Here is a 14,491-nt window from a genome sequence, read left to right as displayed (position 1 = left end):
TAAAACCTGACTGGAAGGCATCGTAGCAATTATTCTGTTTTAAGAAGTAACTGAGCTGTTGAGAAACTGCTTTTTCAATGATCTTACTTAAAAACGGGAGATTTGAGATCGGCCTGTAGTTGTTCATTTGTGTCTTGTCAAGATTGTCCTTTTTCAGTATAGGTTTGATTACAGCAGTTTTTAGTGATTCTGGAAACACACCTGATAATAAAGAAAAGTTGACGATCTGTAACAGGTCTGACTCTAAAGTCTTTGAGACCTTTTTGAAAAAACTTGTTAAAGGCAGCGATAAGGAGTCCGCACTGATGTTTTGCACAGCAAAACTTGGCATCACCTTGTATGCTGTGCATGGCTCTGGGAGTCGCTGTGCAGTTCCCTCCGAGGGTTTCTTGGGGCCATAGAAAGAAAGGGGTTGGACTTCTCTTGCCCTTTGTGTTCAAAGTGTTTGTCTCAAACATCCCATGATGCCCTATTTGGGCTGTTACCTTGTGACTTTGTCCACCAATAGTTTTTTCAATTGCTTTGCTGGTTGTTTAGTGAATACACTCTCTGTCGAGTCTCATAGCATGCAGGCCCAACACGTTTTGTTAAAGAGAAACTGGAACCAATGTATTTTCCTGTAAATATAACATTTGTTTTAATTAGCTTCAATTAATTACTGTTGTAGTACATCTGGTTAATTTTCTTTCAATGCAATAATTGTTTAAGCTCTCCTAATCTCTCAGACTAACAGGCCACACAGAGGGAATTAACCATGAGAACATTTGTTAACAAGTAAATTTTGTGATTTCTCTGTAAAATCAGCACCAGATAGATTTCTGTCTGCTTGGTATCTAATGCCAAACTAACCTAAACTAACAAAAAATTTGTATTTGCTTGCACTCATGTGTCTTTACATTCTCATTTTTTTGTACGTGCCTGTGTGCATGTGGTTGTGGGTTGTGTTGTGTGTCTGTTTTATTGTGCCGTCATGTTGGCTGTGTATGTTTGTGTCCTTGTTTGTGTGTGTTTTGTGTAGGAATGCGTCCCCTGCATTATGCTGCATGGCAGGGGAAGACTGAGCCTATGAAAATGCTGCTGAAGGCAGGCTCGTCAGTCAACGGACAGTCAGATGAAGGACAGATCCCGCTCCACCTGTCAGCTCAGCATGGACACTATGATGGGGTAACTGTTTGTGTGTGTGTGTGTGTGTGTGTGTGTGTGTGTGTGTGTGTGTGTGTGTGTGTGTGTGTGTGTGTGTGTGTGTGTGTGTGCACTGTAGGTGCTTTACTGTGCACAGAGCCAGTGTTTGTGTTATGTGAGATCTGTGTAGTTGTTATGTGGGCTTGATGCTGTGTGCCTGATACGTGGTTGTTGCAAGCTCAGCTTTAAATGTGTTGGTAACATTTGTTTGTTTGTGTGCGTCTGTGTGTTACAGTCGGAGATGTTGCTGCAGCACCAGTCCAACCCGTGCATCTCAGACACAGCTGGGAAAACTCCACTGGACCTCGCTTGCGAATTTGGACGTGTTGGAGTGAGTACAACAATAACTACAACTGGGTTCAAAACAGAAGATTTTTTTTTTACCCTATCAACAATATGTTTTACCTAAAAATGATAAATGATGAAGATGGATGTAACATCACCATCACCCATTGGTTTTGGACTCCACATTTTAAAGCTTCACATTAAATTTTTGCTGCCACCATCTTGTTTTTTCTTTAAGCCAGAAGTTATCTTGGCCACTAACCAGGTGACGTTAACTTGCCTGTTATTTTGGATGTGTGAAACCAACTGAAAACCAGTGATTGTGAGGGAAGAATGAGTATTGCCCAACTGGGTTTGACTGGGTTCGAGGTTGATAGCAGCTGCTGGGAAAATGATTTCTAAAGCCGCAGTTACTCAGGCCTAAAGACAATTTAGTGAGCCCCAATAGCTACCTCCTATTGGTAGGAAAAAAGCATGTCTCCCCCAACTGGTGTACAAAAACCTATTTGTGATTGCTTTGGTTGCTAAAATGTTGTTGCGTTGGTAATTTGTGACGAATAAGTGACGAACTTGTCTATAAACACCAGCCAGCCGCTCTCCGAGCTGTAAAGAATCTGTGAAAATTGTCACACAGCCCAAAAGCAGACACCCTTTAAAATGTTGGCTGTATTCCTCAGGCACAACTTTTACTGTTAAGGCAAGTCTTCCTCATTTACAGTTTGCGTTGCTTGTAGCTAGCAAGTATTTTCATACAAAAATGAAGAACTACAGGCAACTGTGGCAATCTGCTAGCAACCAAAGTAATCACAAAGAGGTATTTAGTTAATTCGCTATCAACCAGTGGATGTATCATGTCCAGTTTGGCGGACAATTCTTGAACAATGTCCTTTTGATGTCACATGAAAAACCAAAGTAAATTATTGCAACTGTTAGCATGCTAACATGCTAAACAGATCACATCAACTCACTTGCATGTTAAGATTTGCTTAGTAATAGACCCTGTGCACGAGAAAATGCTAACTTCCTGGTTTGAGACCGGATGTGGGGTTGTACATTTCCGGTAGCTTTATTAAAATCATGTCCAAAACTCGAAAACGGAAAGATCGCGTTAAGTTACAAAGAGGAGAAGGTGGGAACACTCGCCACTGTTGTGTCATAAAAAATCTAATGATCAATTTTGATGTTTAAAGAGTTTAGATCGATGAGTTGTTTACATCACTCAACACAAGCAGAGTGATGCAAGCAGGCAAATTCAGAAGCACATCTCTGTATAGTGACTGGTCTTATGATTTAAACAGGCAAATGTTCAGCATTCAAACTACAGGTGAAGAATAGTCAAACCAGATGTTTCCCCAGTTATGTCGATATCAGCTAGTCAAGTACACACCTACACAGCATGTTAACAAACCGTGAAAAAAGCCACAAAAAATGAATGATTGCTGGTAACGGTTTCTATACATTAGTATTTACGAAGGGTATGTTGTGACTTACCTTCAAAATTACAGCGGTCCCTCGCTAATAACGCGGTTCACCTTTCACCTCGCTGTTTCACAGATCTTTTTTAGTGCAAGTTTGCACGTTTTTTTACGTCACATTGTGTCCTGCGTCCTGATCACTGCAGACGATCTTCTCCGTGACGTCTCTCCTGTACAGTACAGAATCGCTGCATCGATTGCTAACAGTGTGACTCTGAAGTGCAGTGCTGTATGTCCACGATGTCCACCAAACATTTTGCACCGTCAAAAAATAAAATTGGCTACTTGATTTCACCTATCGCTGGTTATTTTTAGAACATAACACCCGCGATAAACGAGGGACAGCTGAGAAATATAACATTTGAATCCCTTTTCTCTTTTGCTCTGAGGCGCGGGGAAAAAATATCGACAAGTCGATGAACATCATTTACAGATATATTGGGTAAATGCCCAAGACATCTATAGAAATGTAAATCGCCGCTTGATTCATTTATTTGCTTAACTTGTTTTGGACCGTAAACAGGGCGTGAATAGGACACCGGAAACAAAGCTCCCCACAGGAGTTTCCGCACCGGAAGTAGCATATGCTAATGTGCACATAGTCAATATTAAATACTTAAGTACAGCTAAAGATAATGGGAATGCCATTAGCTTAGCTTTTAGCTTGTTAGCATTAGCATTAGTTTTTAGACATTAATCAAAGTATGAGACAAACTCAAATTTTGATCCAATGATGGGGTAAGAAGAAAAGTTAGATATTATCAAAAGTACCAAATTTGCCATGTTTTGACTGAGAGACTCTATACCTAAATGTTTATTTTAGAGTTTCCTGGTAAAGATAAGCAATGGTGACATCCATTTAATTTTAAAATTATAGGCAAAATGTTCACCTAAAAGGTTAATTATTCCAGAAACAGATTAATTATACAACAACACAGCCTAAAAATGTCTAAAATCCTTAAAATGAACAAGAACAATGGTCTTACTGAGACAGCCACATGTGGACACAGAGGTAATTCAAGACACTAGCAGCCAAAGTGTGCACCTGTGTTGCTGCTAGTCCACAGAGAAACCAGATTTTAGTTTTAAATTCACTTTTACACAGAAGGAATTATAGAGTTAATATAAATCATGAAATGGCTTTACAAGTTACACTGTGTGTCTTTGTGTTTAGGTGGTCCAGCTCCTGCTCAGCAGTAACATGTGTGCAGCCATGCTGGAACCAAAACCCTCCGACCCCAACGGAGTGTCACCTTTGCATCTGGCTGCCAAGAACGGACACATCGAAGTGATACGGTCCAAATAACTACTCCTTTCTGTCTGCTCTGTGTTTGTTATACCTCCTTCATTAGACACTTAGTCATTCTGTCTCTCCACCAACTGATCTAATTTAACGTTAAAGGATAATGCCAGTTCATTTCAACCTGGCATATTTCCCATTAACAAGGCTAACGTGTTTCTATGGGTCATGCAGGGTTTCCACTATCCACCTTGATTGTAGAGATTTGTAGAATTGAGGTGTGAACAACATACATTAGAGAAACTGGGCCAAGTCCTCTGAAGCATCCCAACAACAATGAATTATATTAAACAGTTCTTTCAAGTCTTTATTTCTATTCATTATTTTTTCTATTTATTATTTTTTTAACAGGCAAAAACATTACATGCATAGGCCCTGTTCACATCACATAAAACTATATATACAAGTGAAAGATTACAGATATACAGCAAAACACAAGTTTAAAAAAAGAAAATCAGAATCAGAATCAGAATACTTTATTGATCCCTGGGGGAAATTATTTTTTGTTACAGTGCTCCATTTTAAACCAACATTAAGACAAGACAGACAATACGCTAACTAAGAATAGTACAATATATACATATATATACATACATACATACATAAGTCACTCATAAATAAATAGTTGGAAAAGAAACATGTGTAGTTGTAGCAGCAAACAGTGTGTTAAGTGGATGCGTTGTACAGGGAGATGGCCACAGGCAGGAATGATTTCCTGTGTCGTTCAGTGGTGCTTTTCGGTAATCTCAGTCTCTCACTGAACGTGCTCCTGTGACTGACCAGCATGTCATGGAGTGGGTGGGAGGTGTTATCCAACATTGTCTTTATCTTGGACAGCATCCGCCTCTCCGACACCACCTTGAGGGAGTCCAGCTCCATCCCCACAACATTGCTGGCCTTACGGATTAGTTTATTAAGTCTGTTGGCATCTGCGACCCTCAGCCTGCTCCCCCAGCATGCAACAGCATAGAGGATCGCACTGGCCACAACAGACTCATAGAAAATCCTCAGCATTTTCCGGCATATGTTGAAGGACCTCAGTCGCCTCAAAAAATAGAGACGACTCTGGCCCTTCCTGTAAAGTGCTGTGGTGTTTTTAGCCCAGTCCAGTTTATTGTCAATGTGTACTCCAAGGTATTTATAATCCTCCACAATGTCAACACTGACCCCCTGGATTGAAACTGGGGTCAAGTGTTTCCTGGTCTTCCTGAAGTCCACGATCAGTTCCTTGGTCTTTGCCACGTTGAGCTGCAGATGATTCTGCTCACACCACGTGACAAAGGAGTCGACCACAAAAGAAAAATATGGTGAATTCATGAGTTGGGGTCTTTACTATAAAGTCAATTAAACATACCCAGGTTTCTTCTTCTATGTGGCTTCACTTACCCATGTATTGGCAATCAGGCTAGGCTGTCACCAAAGATAATTTTCAACTCGATAATTAAACCCAGGATTTACAAATCTAGCACATTCACATAAAGGATACAGTTTAGGCAACATGACACATCACAAACTTCAGCATCTTTTAAAAATGAAGAAAAATTACAGTATTTGAAAAATAAAAAGTGGTTTTATATATACAGCACAGAGATAACAATGAGCCTTTACATGACACAAAAGCCTACCACTAAAGAATGGCCCACTTGAGCTTTCTTGCCAAAGTCCACTTCCTGTTTAACTTACATATATAGTCACATATTTTTCTATGCCTTAATAAATGATCAACTAGTCAAACAGTTACAGGAAAAAGTGATGCCTATGTCCAATAACCATGTAGTAGCAAAGGGTTGTACAAAAGGTGTGGCTGTTTTCCTACATGAGTGGATGCAGGCCTATGGTATGGAGGGTAGGGGTAAAAATGGGTCAGAATGTTTTTTTACACTCAAAAAAATGAAACGTTGACTTTAATTAAAATTATTTTGTCAACAGGTTCCACGAAATTGAATTATGTTAGTTTAAAGCAAAAATCTTTAGTTCATCTAATTTAAAAAAACTACTTAAGATTAACAAGACATATTTAAGACTAACTAAATCAAGTTATGTTGTATGAACATAGATGATATATTTTCAGGTTAGATAGTTTAGATTAGTTACTTCAACACATTTCTTATTTGTGGCAGTAAAATGTTAAATTTAAGTTAGATTAATTCAAATATTATATTTTCAGCCACCTTGTGCTTTATTAATTAGTTTTACATAAATCTATTTTGTCAACAGGTTCCACACAAATGAATTAAGTACATCCAACTTATTTTTTAAAATTTATTTTATTGCCAACACATTCAGTGAGCATTTGTGTAAACCCAGTCCAAAATAAAACACAACAGCTCATTAGGGTTAGTAATTAACAGTATGTAGACAGATGCAACATCAAGACTTTAAATTAAATGTCTGTATCTACCAGAAATAGAAGGAAAAAAAAAAAAAAACGCATTGAAGATCACATAACACATTGATAAGATGACACTTGAGTTATGCACATGTGATGCTAGTAAGGTCTGTGAGTGTTTTTTTTCTTTTAGTGTCTAAAATGGATAGCAAAGTTGCTATTTGCAATGATTGCTTAGGGTCAGTCCAGTAACACAATGCCAATGAAGTGCTTTCCTTTAACAATGCAAAGTGAAGTGTCCACCTCAACAGCCACAATTAAAAAAAAAATTTATGTAACAACAACAACAACAACAACAATAATAATAATAATAATAATAATAAATAGTCCACTGATATTAGCAATCAAAGAAAATTACATCACCATCCCAAATAAAACTTTAACAAAACATGCCAACATTATGGTCTAACAATAAAACAGCTTGTCAGCGTTCAGTTTTTTTGCAACAGCACAGCAGTAACCATTTAACACTCGCCACTGTCAACATTTATTTTACCAGTGTTTGGGCAAAAAACTTCAGATGTAAACATTTTAACATGGAAACAATTGTTCGTCTTTAAAAGTCCACAAAATATACATTCATCCTGCATTCCCAACTTGGATGATCTGATATCCTCGTGTTGGTGTTGTTCCCAGACCATCATGAAAATGTTGTTCCAGGTTCAACATTGCAAGTGACCAATCACATTGTTGTGACGTTATTCTTTTGCGCGCCAAGCCATTTGTGCATTTATGAAATTCCAATGTTACAAGGACAATATCAATTCTGCTTAATGTTTATTAAAGGGTTACGGTTAGGGTTAGGGTCAGTTGATCGGCGGACAGAGGCGGTTTCACGCAGCTTAAGTACAGTTTTTTGTTTTACGCCGTTTTTTCCCGAAGTCGCAAAAGTATGACGTCACAACATTCTGATTGGTCACTTGCAATGTTGATCCTGGAACAACATTTAGTATGATGATCTGGGAACAACACCAACACTAGGATATCAGATCAACCTCCTAACTTACCCTTATTTTTAGTATGTATTGCAATTACCTTTACAATGCACACAATGTAACACAAACTGAATATGAACATATTTCCACCTCATAACAATATGCCTTGAACGCTAATATACACACCACCCTTCAACATTTCTGGTGCAGTATCATCTCTCAATTAAATCCTTTAAATCTCAATACTTTTGATTGTCTCTTACTAGCCCCCCCACAACAGTAAAATCTCTCAAATTGTAGTAGTTTACAAACTTTTCAAAATGTTCTAAATTTCTCTTAAATGTAATTTTCCCGTTATCTGTCATTTACAAATTACCATTTTATTCCCATTCAGCCTCCGAAAAACTTCTGTCCATCTGACAGAACATTCATCATCCAAATTAAAGGTTGGCTTATTCATTCAGTGTATTCTTGAGCAACTGTACCTTGGTCAAGAGTCTGCTGACATACAGATGAAGGAAGAGCTTCTGAAGTACTTCAAAGAAAGCTTTCAGTCTTGAGGTTAACTGAGATTCAGTGCATATATCCCACCCATTAAGAGTGCACATGCAGAGGCCAGGTCTTCCAGGTCATGCAGGACACACTAGATGGTTATACCCACATCGGCTGGAGGAATGCTGGCATCAGCTCTTTCGATGGTAAAGATAGCAAGGGTAATTTGTTCCAGCTCCCTCTGAACAGCTGTAGCTTAGACACAAAAACATAGAAAAATGGCATCCAGTTTTTAAAAAAGAAAGAAAAAGGGCCAAAGCTACCCTTTAATGACGTAAACACAATATTAGGAACATGCACCCCAGTGCGCCACTATTTTAGACTACAGATTCAACGATAAATATAAATAGTTTGGGTATACAAGAAGATTTCCCAAAACATTTAAACAGGTTCCATGCAAATTACAACAACAACAACATTACAACATGCAACAACATTAGTTATTCAAAATTTGGTTTAATACAGATAAAAAACAAAACTAAAATTACCAACCAATTATTCTTTGAAGAGGATGCTTGGGTCTTCATTCAGGTAAAAAGGTAGTGCCCTGAGGACACACTCCCTCCCCTTTTCAATGGTTTCCTTCTGTAGAGAGTGGCAGAGATACAGGAAGAGAAAACAGATATACTTTAGGATGACAGAAACTCACATTATACGCAAAATGAATGACATATCCACTGCACAGATAGACATGTACACAAGACCAACTAATCATCACATGGACATGAATAGTTAACCTGTTGGGCAGGGTTTCCACCACATTATATATGTCAATAATGGAGGTAAAGACAAACTAATACATCATCTTTTTTGCATTCAAAACATAACATAAAAACATTCACTTCTGGTTTAACCTAAATCAAGGGATCAGATTTTACATATGTTTAGGTAATTTAAATTTTCAACATTTTGAGTACCAAACTTTGTCTTGCTTAATATAAATGTAAGTGCACTGTGCAGCTACCATACACTAGCTGTTTAAATTTGAAAATGATCTTATTAGCCATAATATTTTGCTACCAACAGAATAACGCACCTGTGTGGCTGGGGCCAAAGTTTGTCTAATTTTCTTCCCTGCAACGCCTCCTTTTTTCTTGAAGACTTTTATGAGCTGGTCAGTGTATTGGTCAAGTTGTGTAAAAAGCCTTGGAACATGTGCAGCAGTAGTAATCCTCACATATTCTGCTTCCACCTGAAAATATGTCAACAAACACAACATACTGTACTGTAAATATACATACTATATGTACACATATACAAACTAAAACTAATGTAGTAAGACCTCATTAAAGCTATAATTTTAACACAAACATTTACACAAAATGCTAATGGAGCCATTACAGCTTTTATTGTTATTTATCAAGTTCCAAAAAATATTGATCACAGCTGATCTGAAAAGAATTTCATGCCTCAGGCCCTTGAACTGCAACCTTTACCATGGTTCAGATGTGGAGAAGAAATAACAGGGGCATGGGATGGGTCACAAAAGAAAACTTAACTTATAAAACAGTTTTGTTTTTAAAACTATAACAGTTCACATACCACATACAAACTCAGCAATACCACATACACCACATCAGTATAGGAGGGAGCAGGTAAAGGCAGGATCTGAGATTTATAAAGTAAAACAAGAAATTAATTCCTTAATTTCAAGAAGCAAATTATTGTTTGAATTACAACTAAATAAAATACTACTCAGAAGAAAAGCAAGAGATTGACACTGCCATGTGCTAACTTTCTATAGAAGCAATTATCACCAGGTCTGTCGACCTCCATTGTCTGTCCACTCATATGTCTTGAATAATTTTATTAAAAAAATTAAGTGTGTACTTTCACAAACTGTAATTTATAACTACATTGATATGTATAACTCCGCTAGGAAACATGCTGTATTTACAGACCATTTTTACATAATACAGATTACTGATAGAGCAGAACAATGGTGTCACAGTGGCTTTCGCCCTTGACTTTTTGGATTTTAAATGTCACTTTATGCTATCCTTGCTATCCTATTCGATATTTCCGACTCTCGGATTACAGAAAAGGAATCCCAAGAAAGCAAATGGAAAAATAACCCCTTGAAAGAATAACCCCATGAACCCCTGTAGCTAATCCCTTAATAAAACAAAAAACAATAAAAATGTTTCTTACACAGTCCACAAAATAAGCATGTCCAGGACCCAGTAAAACTAATGTAAAACAAGCGCACGCAAACGATATAACATGTCTTGTAAGACAAACGCAAAATATAACCATGCTGGACATATAGATACTACACAACATAGTCAAAGAAAAAAGTGGTCTTACCTCTCAAAGAAACAGCAGCTTGGCGCCAAAACAGCCTTTTTCAGTTAAATTTGAAGTCTTGTGCATGAGCAGGCACAAGCCGTGAAACCTTCTTGTTCTGCGCGGTTTCATTACAACTGTTTTTGCATTACTGCCACCTTGTGGATATACAAGTTATATCGATCCTAATTGACTTAACTTAAATGTTATGCGATCAAGTAACACATTAGTATTATGTACGTTGAATAATAGACACAATTACGTAGACTTGATTAGAAAAACATATGTTAACTTAACAAAAACATATATTTTAAGTAAAATGAAAATAAATAATTAATATACACTGAACAATCCACCTCATTCATTTTTTTGAGTGTATGAGGTCAACAAGTACGAAGCTTAGGTGACGTGTATTAGGATCTTATAGTATCACTACATCAAGGCTTCTTTTGATGTAGATTCTGCCTGGAAGACGTGAACCTTCAAAACTGAAAACAAAAACAGGTTTAAACCTGAAGTTGCCTGGAAAAAAAGGCCCCAGTCTTCCTTTGTAGCACAGGCCACTGTAACAGCCATTTCTCAAACCGTAATCTTCTGGCATTTCCCCTGATCCTTATCTGGGGCAAATAGCCCTAGCTGGGTTTCGAAAGACATTATTGATCCTAGGTAAGAGAGTGTAAAGGTCTGATGCTATGTGGATTGGGCAGCAGTCTGGAACAGAGATCCGATCCAATTCCTGGTTGCTAAAACTGGTTCTTGGGTAATAGGACTACTGTCAGGCTCACCTACATGTATGACTCCGGTTCTGCAGCCAGTCTCCTGGGAAGGAGTTGGATGTTGTTCCCCTCTGGAGATGCTCTCAGTGAGAGACCCTGCATGTTTGGTGGATGACAGGATATCTGACTGTTGTGTGGACTTATACGTCAAATATTAGGCCCAGGTGCCTTTTAGTCTTTGAGTCTTCATTCTCTTACTGAGAAATTTTAACATTCACTGGGACATAAGTGGGCTTTGCACCAAAATACCCTAGCCCACATGTCAACGGCCAACATGACTTGGACATCTGACAAAGTCCCAGTACACCCAGGAAAGGACTTTACCAAACACTAGAACTTGGTGAAGGATCGTCAAATCCTACCTATGGCAGAATTTGGACACCATTCAGAAGGAGGCAGAGGACACCGAGTCTGACTTAATCATGCTCTGCACCTACATGGAGCTACAGACGTAAGGTGGCTGCTGCCTGTCATTGGGGCCTTGCGGGAGATTTTCATTCAGACTCATGTCATCTGCAGTATTGGGGACACTGTAGCGCTCTGTTCTGATAAAGAGAGCTGGCTGGTTGGAGCGAGGTCTGGACATCTCTGTCTAGAATGCTGCTCCTGTGACCTGGACATATATAAACAGCAGAAAATAGACAGATGGATCAATAGATGGTTCTGGTGAACTGTGTTAGTGACAAGTTGCTGGCTGACCTAATTGTGAGCATTTTTGAACGTTTTCCTCCTCAATTGGCAGTATAGGACAGAACATGGCAACACCATCAGTTTCCTGAGCCCAACGCTATAGCAGGCCAGTGATTTTTTTCTCTCTATGCCTTTTCTTCAATCTTCAGTTTCTTGCCTTCACTACTACACAGTGAGCGTGTGTTTATGGCACAAAAGATTAACACAAATTAGCTTTCTTGCCAAAGTCCACTTCCTCTTTAACCCCCTATAAACAAATCTTTTCCTGCAATTTGTTGAATAACCAACCAAACAAACATTTACAGGGTAAAATTCAACTGCCTATGTTAGATAACCGCGCAAAGGGTTGGCCTATGCAAAAGGTGCTTTCCTTTTACATTGTGGGTTTTAGTTACACTAGAAACATATTTTCTTTGTTTCCTTCTTCCTGTGGAAGCCTGGCAACAGCTGTCAGTCAAACACAGAGACCCCATTCACTCAAACTGGCAGCTCTTAACACAAACACTATGAAAAATACATCTGAGAAAAAGACTGAAAAACTGGTTAATCCAAATGTCATTTTGGGGAATTTATTTCCACTTTTATTGAGTTGCATGAATGTAGATGCTTTTCTTTCATTTCTTACTTTAGAGCAGTCATAAAAAGTTATCTTGAAATATTTATTATTTTTCGCTGCAGGTTGCTGATTCAGGCTGGAATAGATATCAACAGACAGTCCGAGTCTGGCACAGCACTACATCAGGCTGCCCTCTGTGGGAAGACGGAGGTAGTACGCCTGCTGCTGGATGTAAGTCTAACTATCCGTTTAATGTGTTTACATAAGAAGCTGTTGTTAATGCTGACCTCCCTCCTATGAGCTGTGCAAATTCACACCCCAGCAACTGTCATTCATCTGACTGTGAGGAAACTGTGGGATATGTTATATTGTTATTGTTTATTACATAAAGCAGTAGCAGGCTGACCAGCCTCCTGTCTGTCATCCAATATTCAAACCTGTTGTTCGGTTTTTAACCTTTTTTTTGACCTTCAGATGAACATGGATGTAAATGCCTAACCCTGCCTTTGTAAAGGGCCCACTTTAAGTGTCCCCTCTCGTCCTGCTGCGCTTCACTTTTGATGTTAATGCTGAGGCAGCGCACACAACAAACATCCCTACTGTGGAATGTTCTTTGTGACACACAATTTGATTTTGCAGCTTTAATCATTTTCCTCCTCCGCGTCACTCCAGAGCGGCATCAGTGCAGGAGTGAGAAACACTCTGAGTCAGACTGCCCTGGACATCGTTAACCAGTTCACTACCACGCAGGCCAGCCGGGAGATCAAACAGTTACTGAGAGGTGAGGCCGCGAGTGCACGAGCTCGCACACCAACTCACAAATCCTTGTGTGACACATTTTTTAAACCCTCCCAGCTGGTGGCAACACCAAAAATCTGCTTTTCAAGCCATGCCCACTTTGTGAGTGTTAAAACTATTAGGAACCTGGTTTTTGTTATAAATAACAACATACTGTAAAAAGACATTTTTAAAATGAATTTATTGCTATTGACATTTAAAACAATGGCATAATGTCCATTCTTATTTTGGGATTTTCTTGTATTGATTAGACTGGCGAAATTTATTATGCTAATGATACTACCCACCAATATCACCTTCTCCGTTCTCTTCTGTCTGCACTTTATACTCTTGTGTTGTAGATGCCTCAGCTGCAATGCAGGTGCGAGCACTAAAGGATTACTGCAACAACTATGACCTTACCAGCCTCAACATCAAAGCTGGCGACATCATCACGGTATAGCTTTATAATTAAGGTTCCGCAATAAAAATATGTTTCAGCCTTTGCTGCATGTTTGCCAGTCATAATAACCTGTGTCGGTAATATCAATCTGTCTACACAGTTTAATAGTTGGGTGTTACAGTGTAAGCATCACTGAGCTGAAAAGAGGTTTTGCCACACAAACTATTATTAAAAACAAATTATTATTTTTGCCAGAGCTATGGCGCTTCTTTGCTTCACTCATTTAAGAAAACACAGACATCTATGTCAATTTATTATGTTATTTCTTTATTCTTCTATATTCATTGATCTTTTTTGCAAGCTACCTTGTATATATGAAAAAGTAATCACTTACAGGCGCTGTTAGCGAACACCTATTTACAGATGTGCATGAAAATACATAACGTAAAGCAGATGCAATGTTGGCTTTTGTTTTGAGGTCATCTACTATATATAATATCTATAATTTAAAAGGATTTGAATTTTATAAAAATAATTCACAAAAACTATATACATGTTAAGGCAGTTTATATAGTATGTTTTGTGTTTTTAACCAGTTTTGTAGCCAACTGGCTAAAAATGGCAACGCTAAAGCCAGCCTGCTAATGTAAAAACAGTTGTGTAATGTATTATGATTGAAGAATTCAGGGTTTAGTAAGGTGGACACTTATTCCACTTTATCAAGGTGGACACTTGATAAAACACAGTTTATCTATGATATACATGGAAAATTTTAAATTATATTTCGCAAAAATGCCTCAAACTACTAACTATGCTAATGCTAGCTAATGATAGCTAAATGACTAAATAGCATGGTGTGTTATTTCCCACTCATTTTTTTAACTA

The 14,491-nt window shown here is 38.2% G+C and overlaps 1 protein-coding gene and 1 long non-coding RNA gene across 6 annotated transcripts in view; one reads left to right on the top strand and one right to left on the bottom strand.

The window, feature by feature from the left end:
• The window catches only part of LOC146667785 (uncharacterized), a 55,538-nt gene that overhangs the window by 19,185 nt on the left and 21,862 nt on the right, over positions 1–14,491 (top strand). For both annotated transcript variants that reach the window (XM_085409469.1, XM_085409470.1), the window contains exons 4-9: positions 1,019–1,164; positions 1,418–1,513; positions 4,117–4,238; positions 12,549–12,657; positions 13,099–13,207; positions 13,566–13,660. In XM_085409469.1, coding sequence (XP_085265595.1) covers positions 1,019–1,164; positions 1,418–1,513; positions 4,117–4,238; positions 12,549–12,657; positions 13,099–13,207; positions 13,566–13,660 — 677 coding nt within the window. The remainder of the gene's footprint in view (positions 1–1,018; positions 1,165–1,417; positions 1,514–4,116; positions 4,239–12,548; positions 12,658–13,098; positions 13,208–13,565; positions 13,661–14,491) is intronic.
• LOC146667787 (uncharacterized) lies at positions 7,107–10,563 on the bottom strand. Of its 4 annotated transcripts, none has more exons than XR_014912096.1 (5): positions 10,426–10,440; positions 9,661–9,726; positions 9,155–9,310; positions 8,611–8,703; positions 7,107–8,313 (listed from the first exon to the last, which is right to left on the bottom strand). It is a non-coding gene; the product is annotated as an uncharacterized LOC146667787 (long non-coding RNA). The 4 variants fall into 4 exon arrangements; XR_014912097.1 differs by lacking the exon at positions 10,426–10,440 and adding an exon at positions 10,270–10,284; XR_014912095.1 differs by lacking the exon at positions 9,661–9,726 and having other exon boundaries at positions 10,426–10,563.

Source organism: Rhamphochromis longiceps, linkage group LG6, assembly GCF_057381845.1.
Source record: "Rhamphochromis longiceps isolate RC_006_pf linkage group LG6, R_longiceps_female_GT1.1, whole genome shotgun sequence".
NCBI classification, from domain to species: domain Eukaryota; kingdom Metazoa; phylum Chordata; class Actinopteri; order Cichliformes; family Cichlidae; genus Rhamphochromis; species Rhamphochromis longiceps.
Note: the sequence above shows the minus strand (reverse complement) of the source record. Positions and strands in the feature narration are given on the sequence as shown.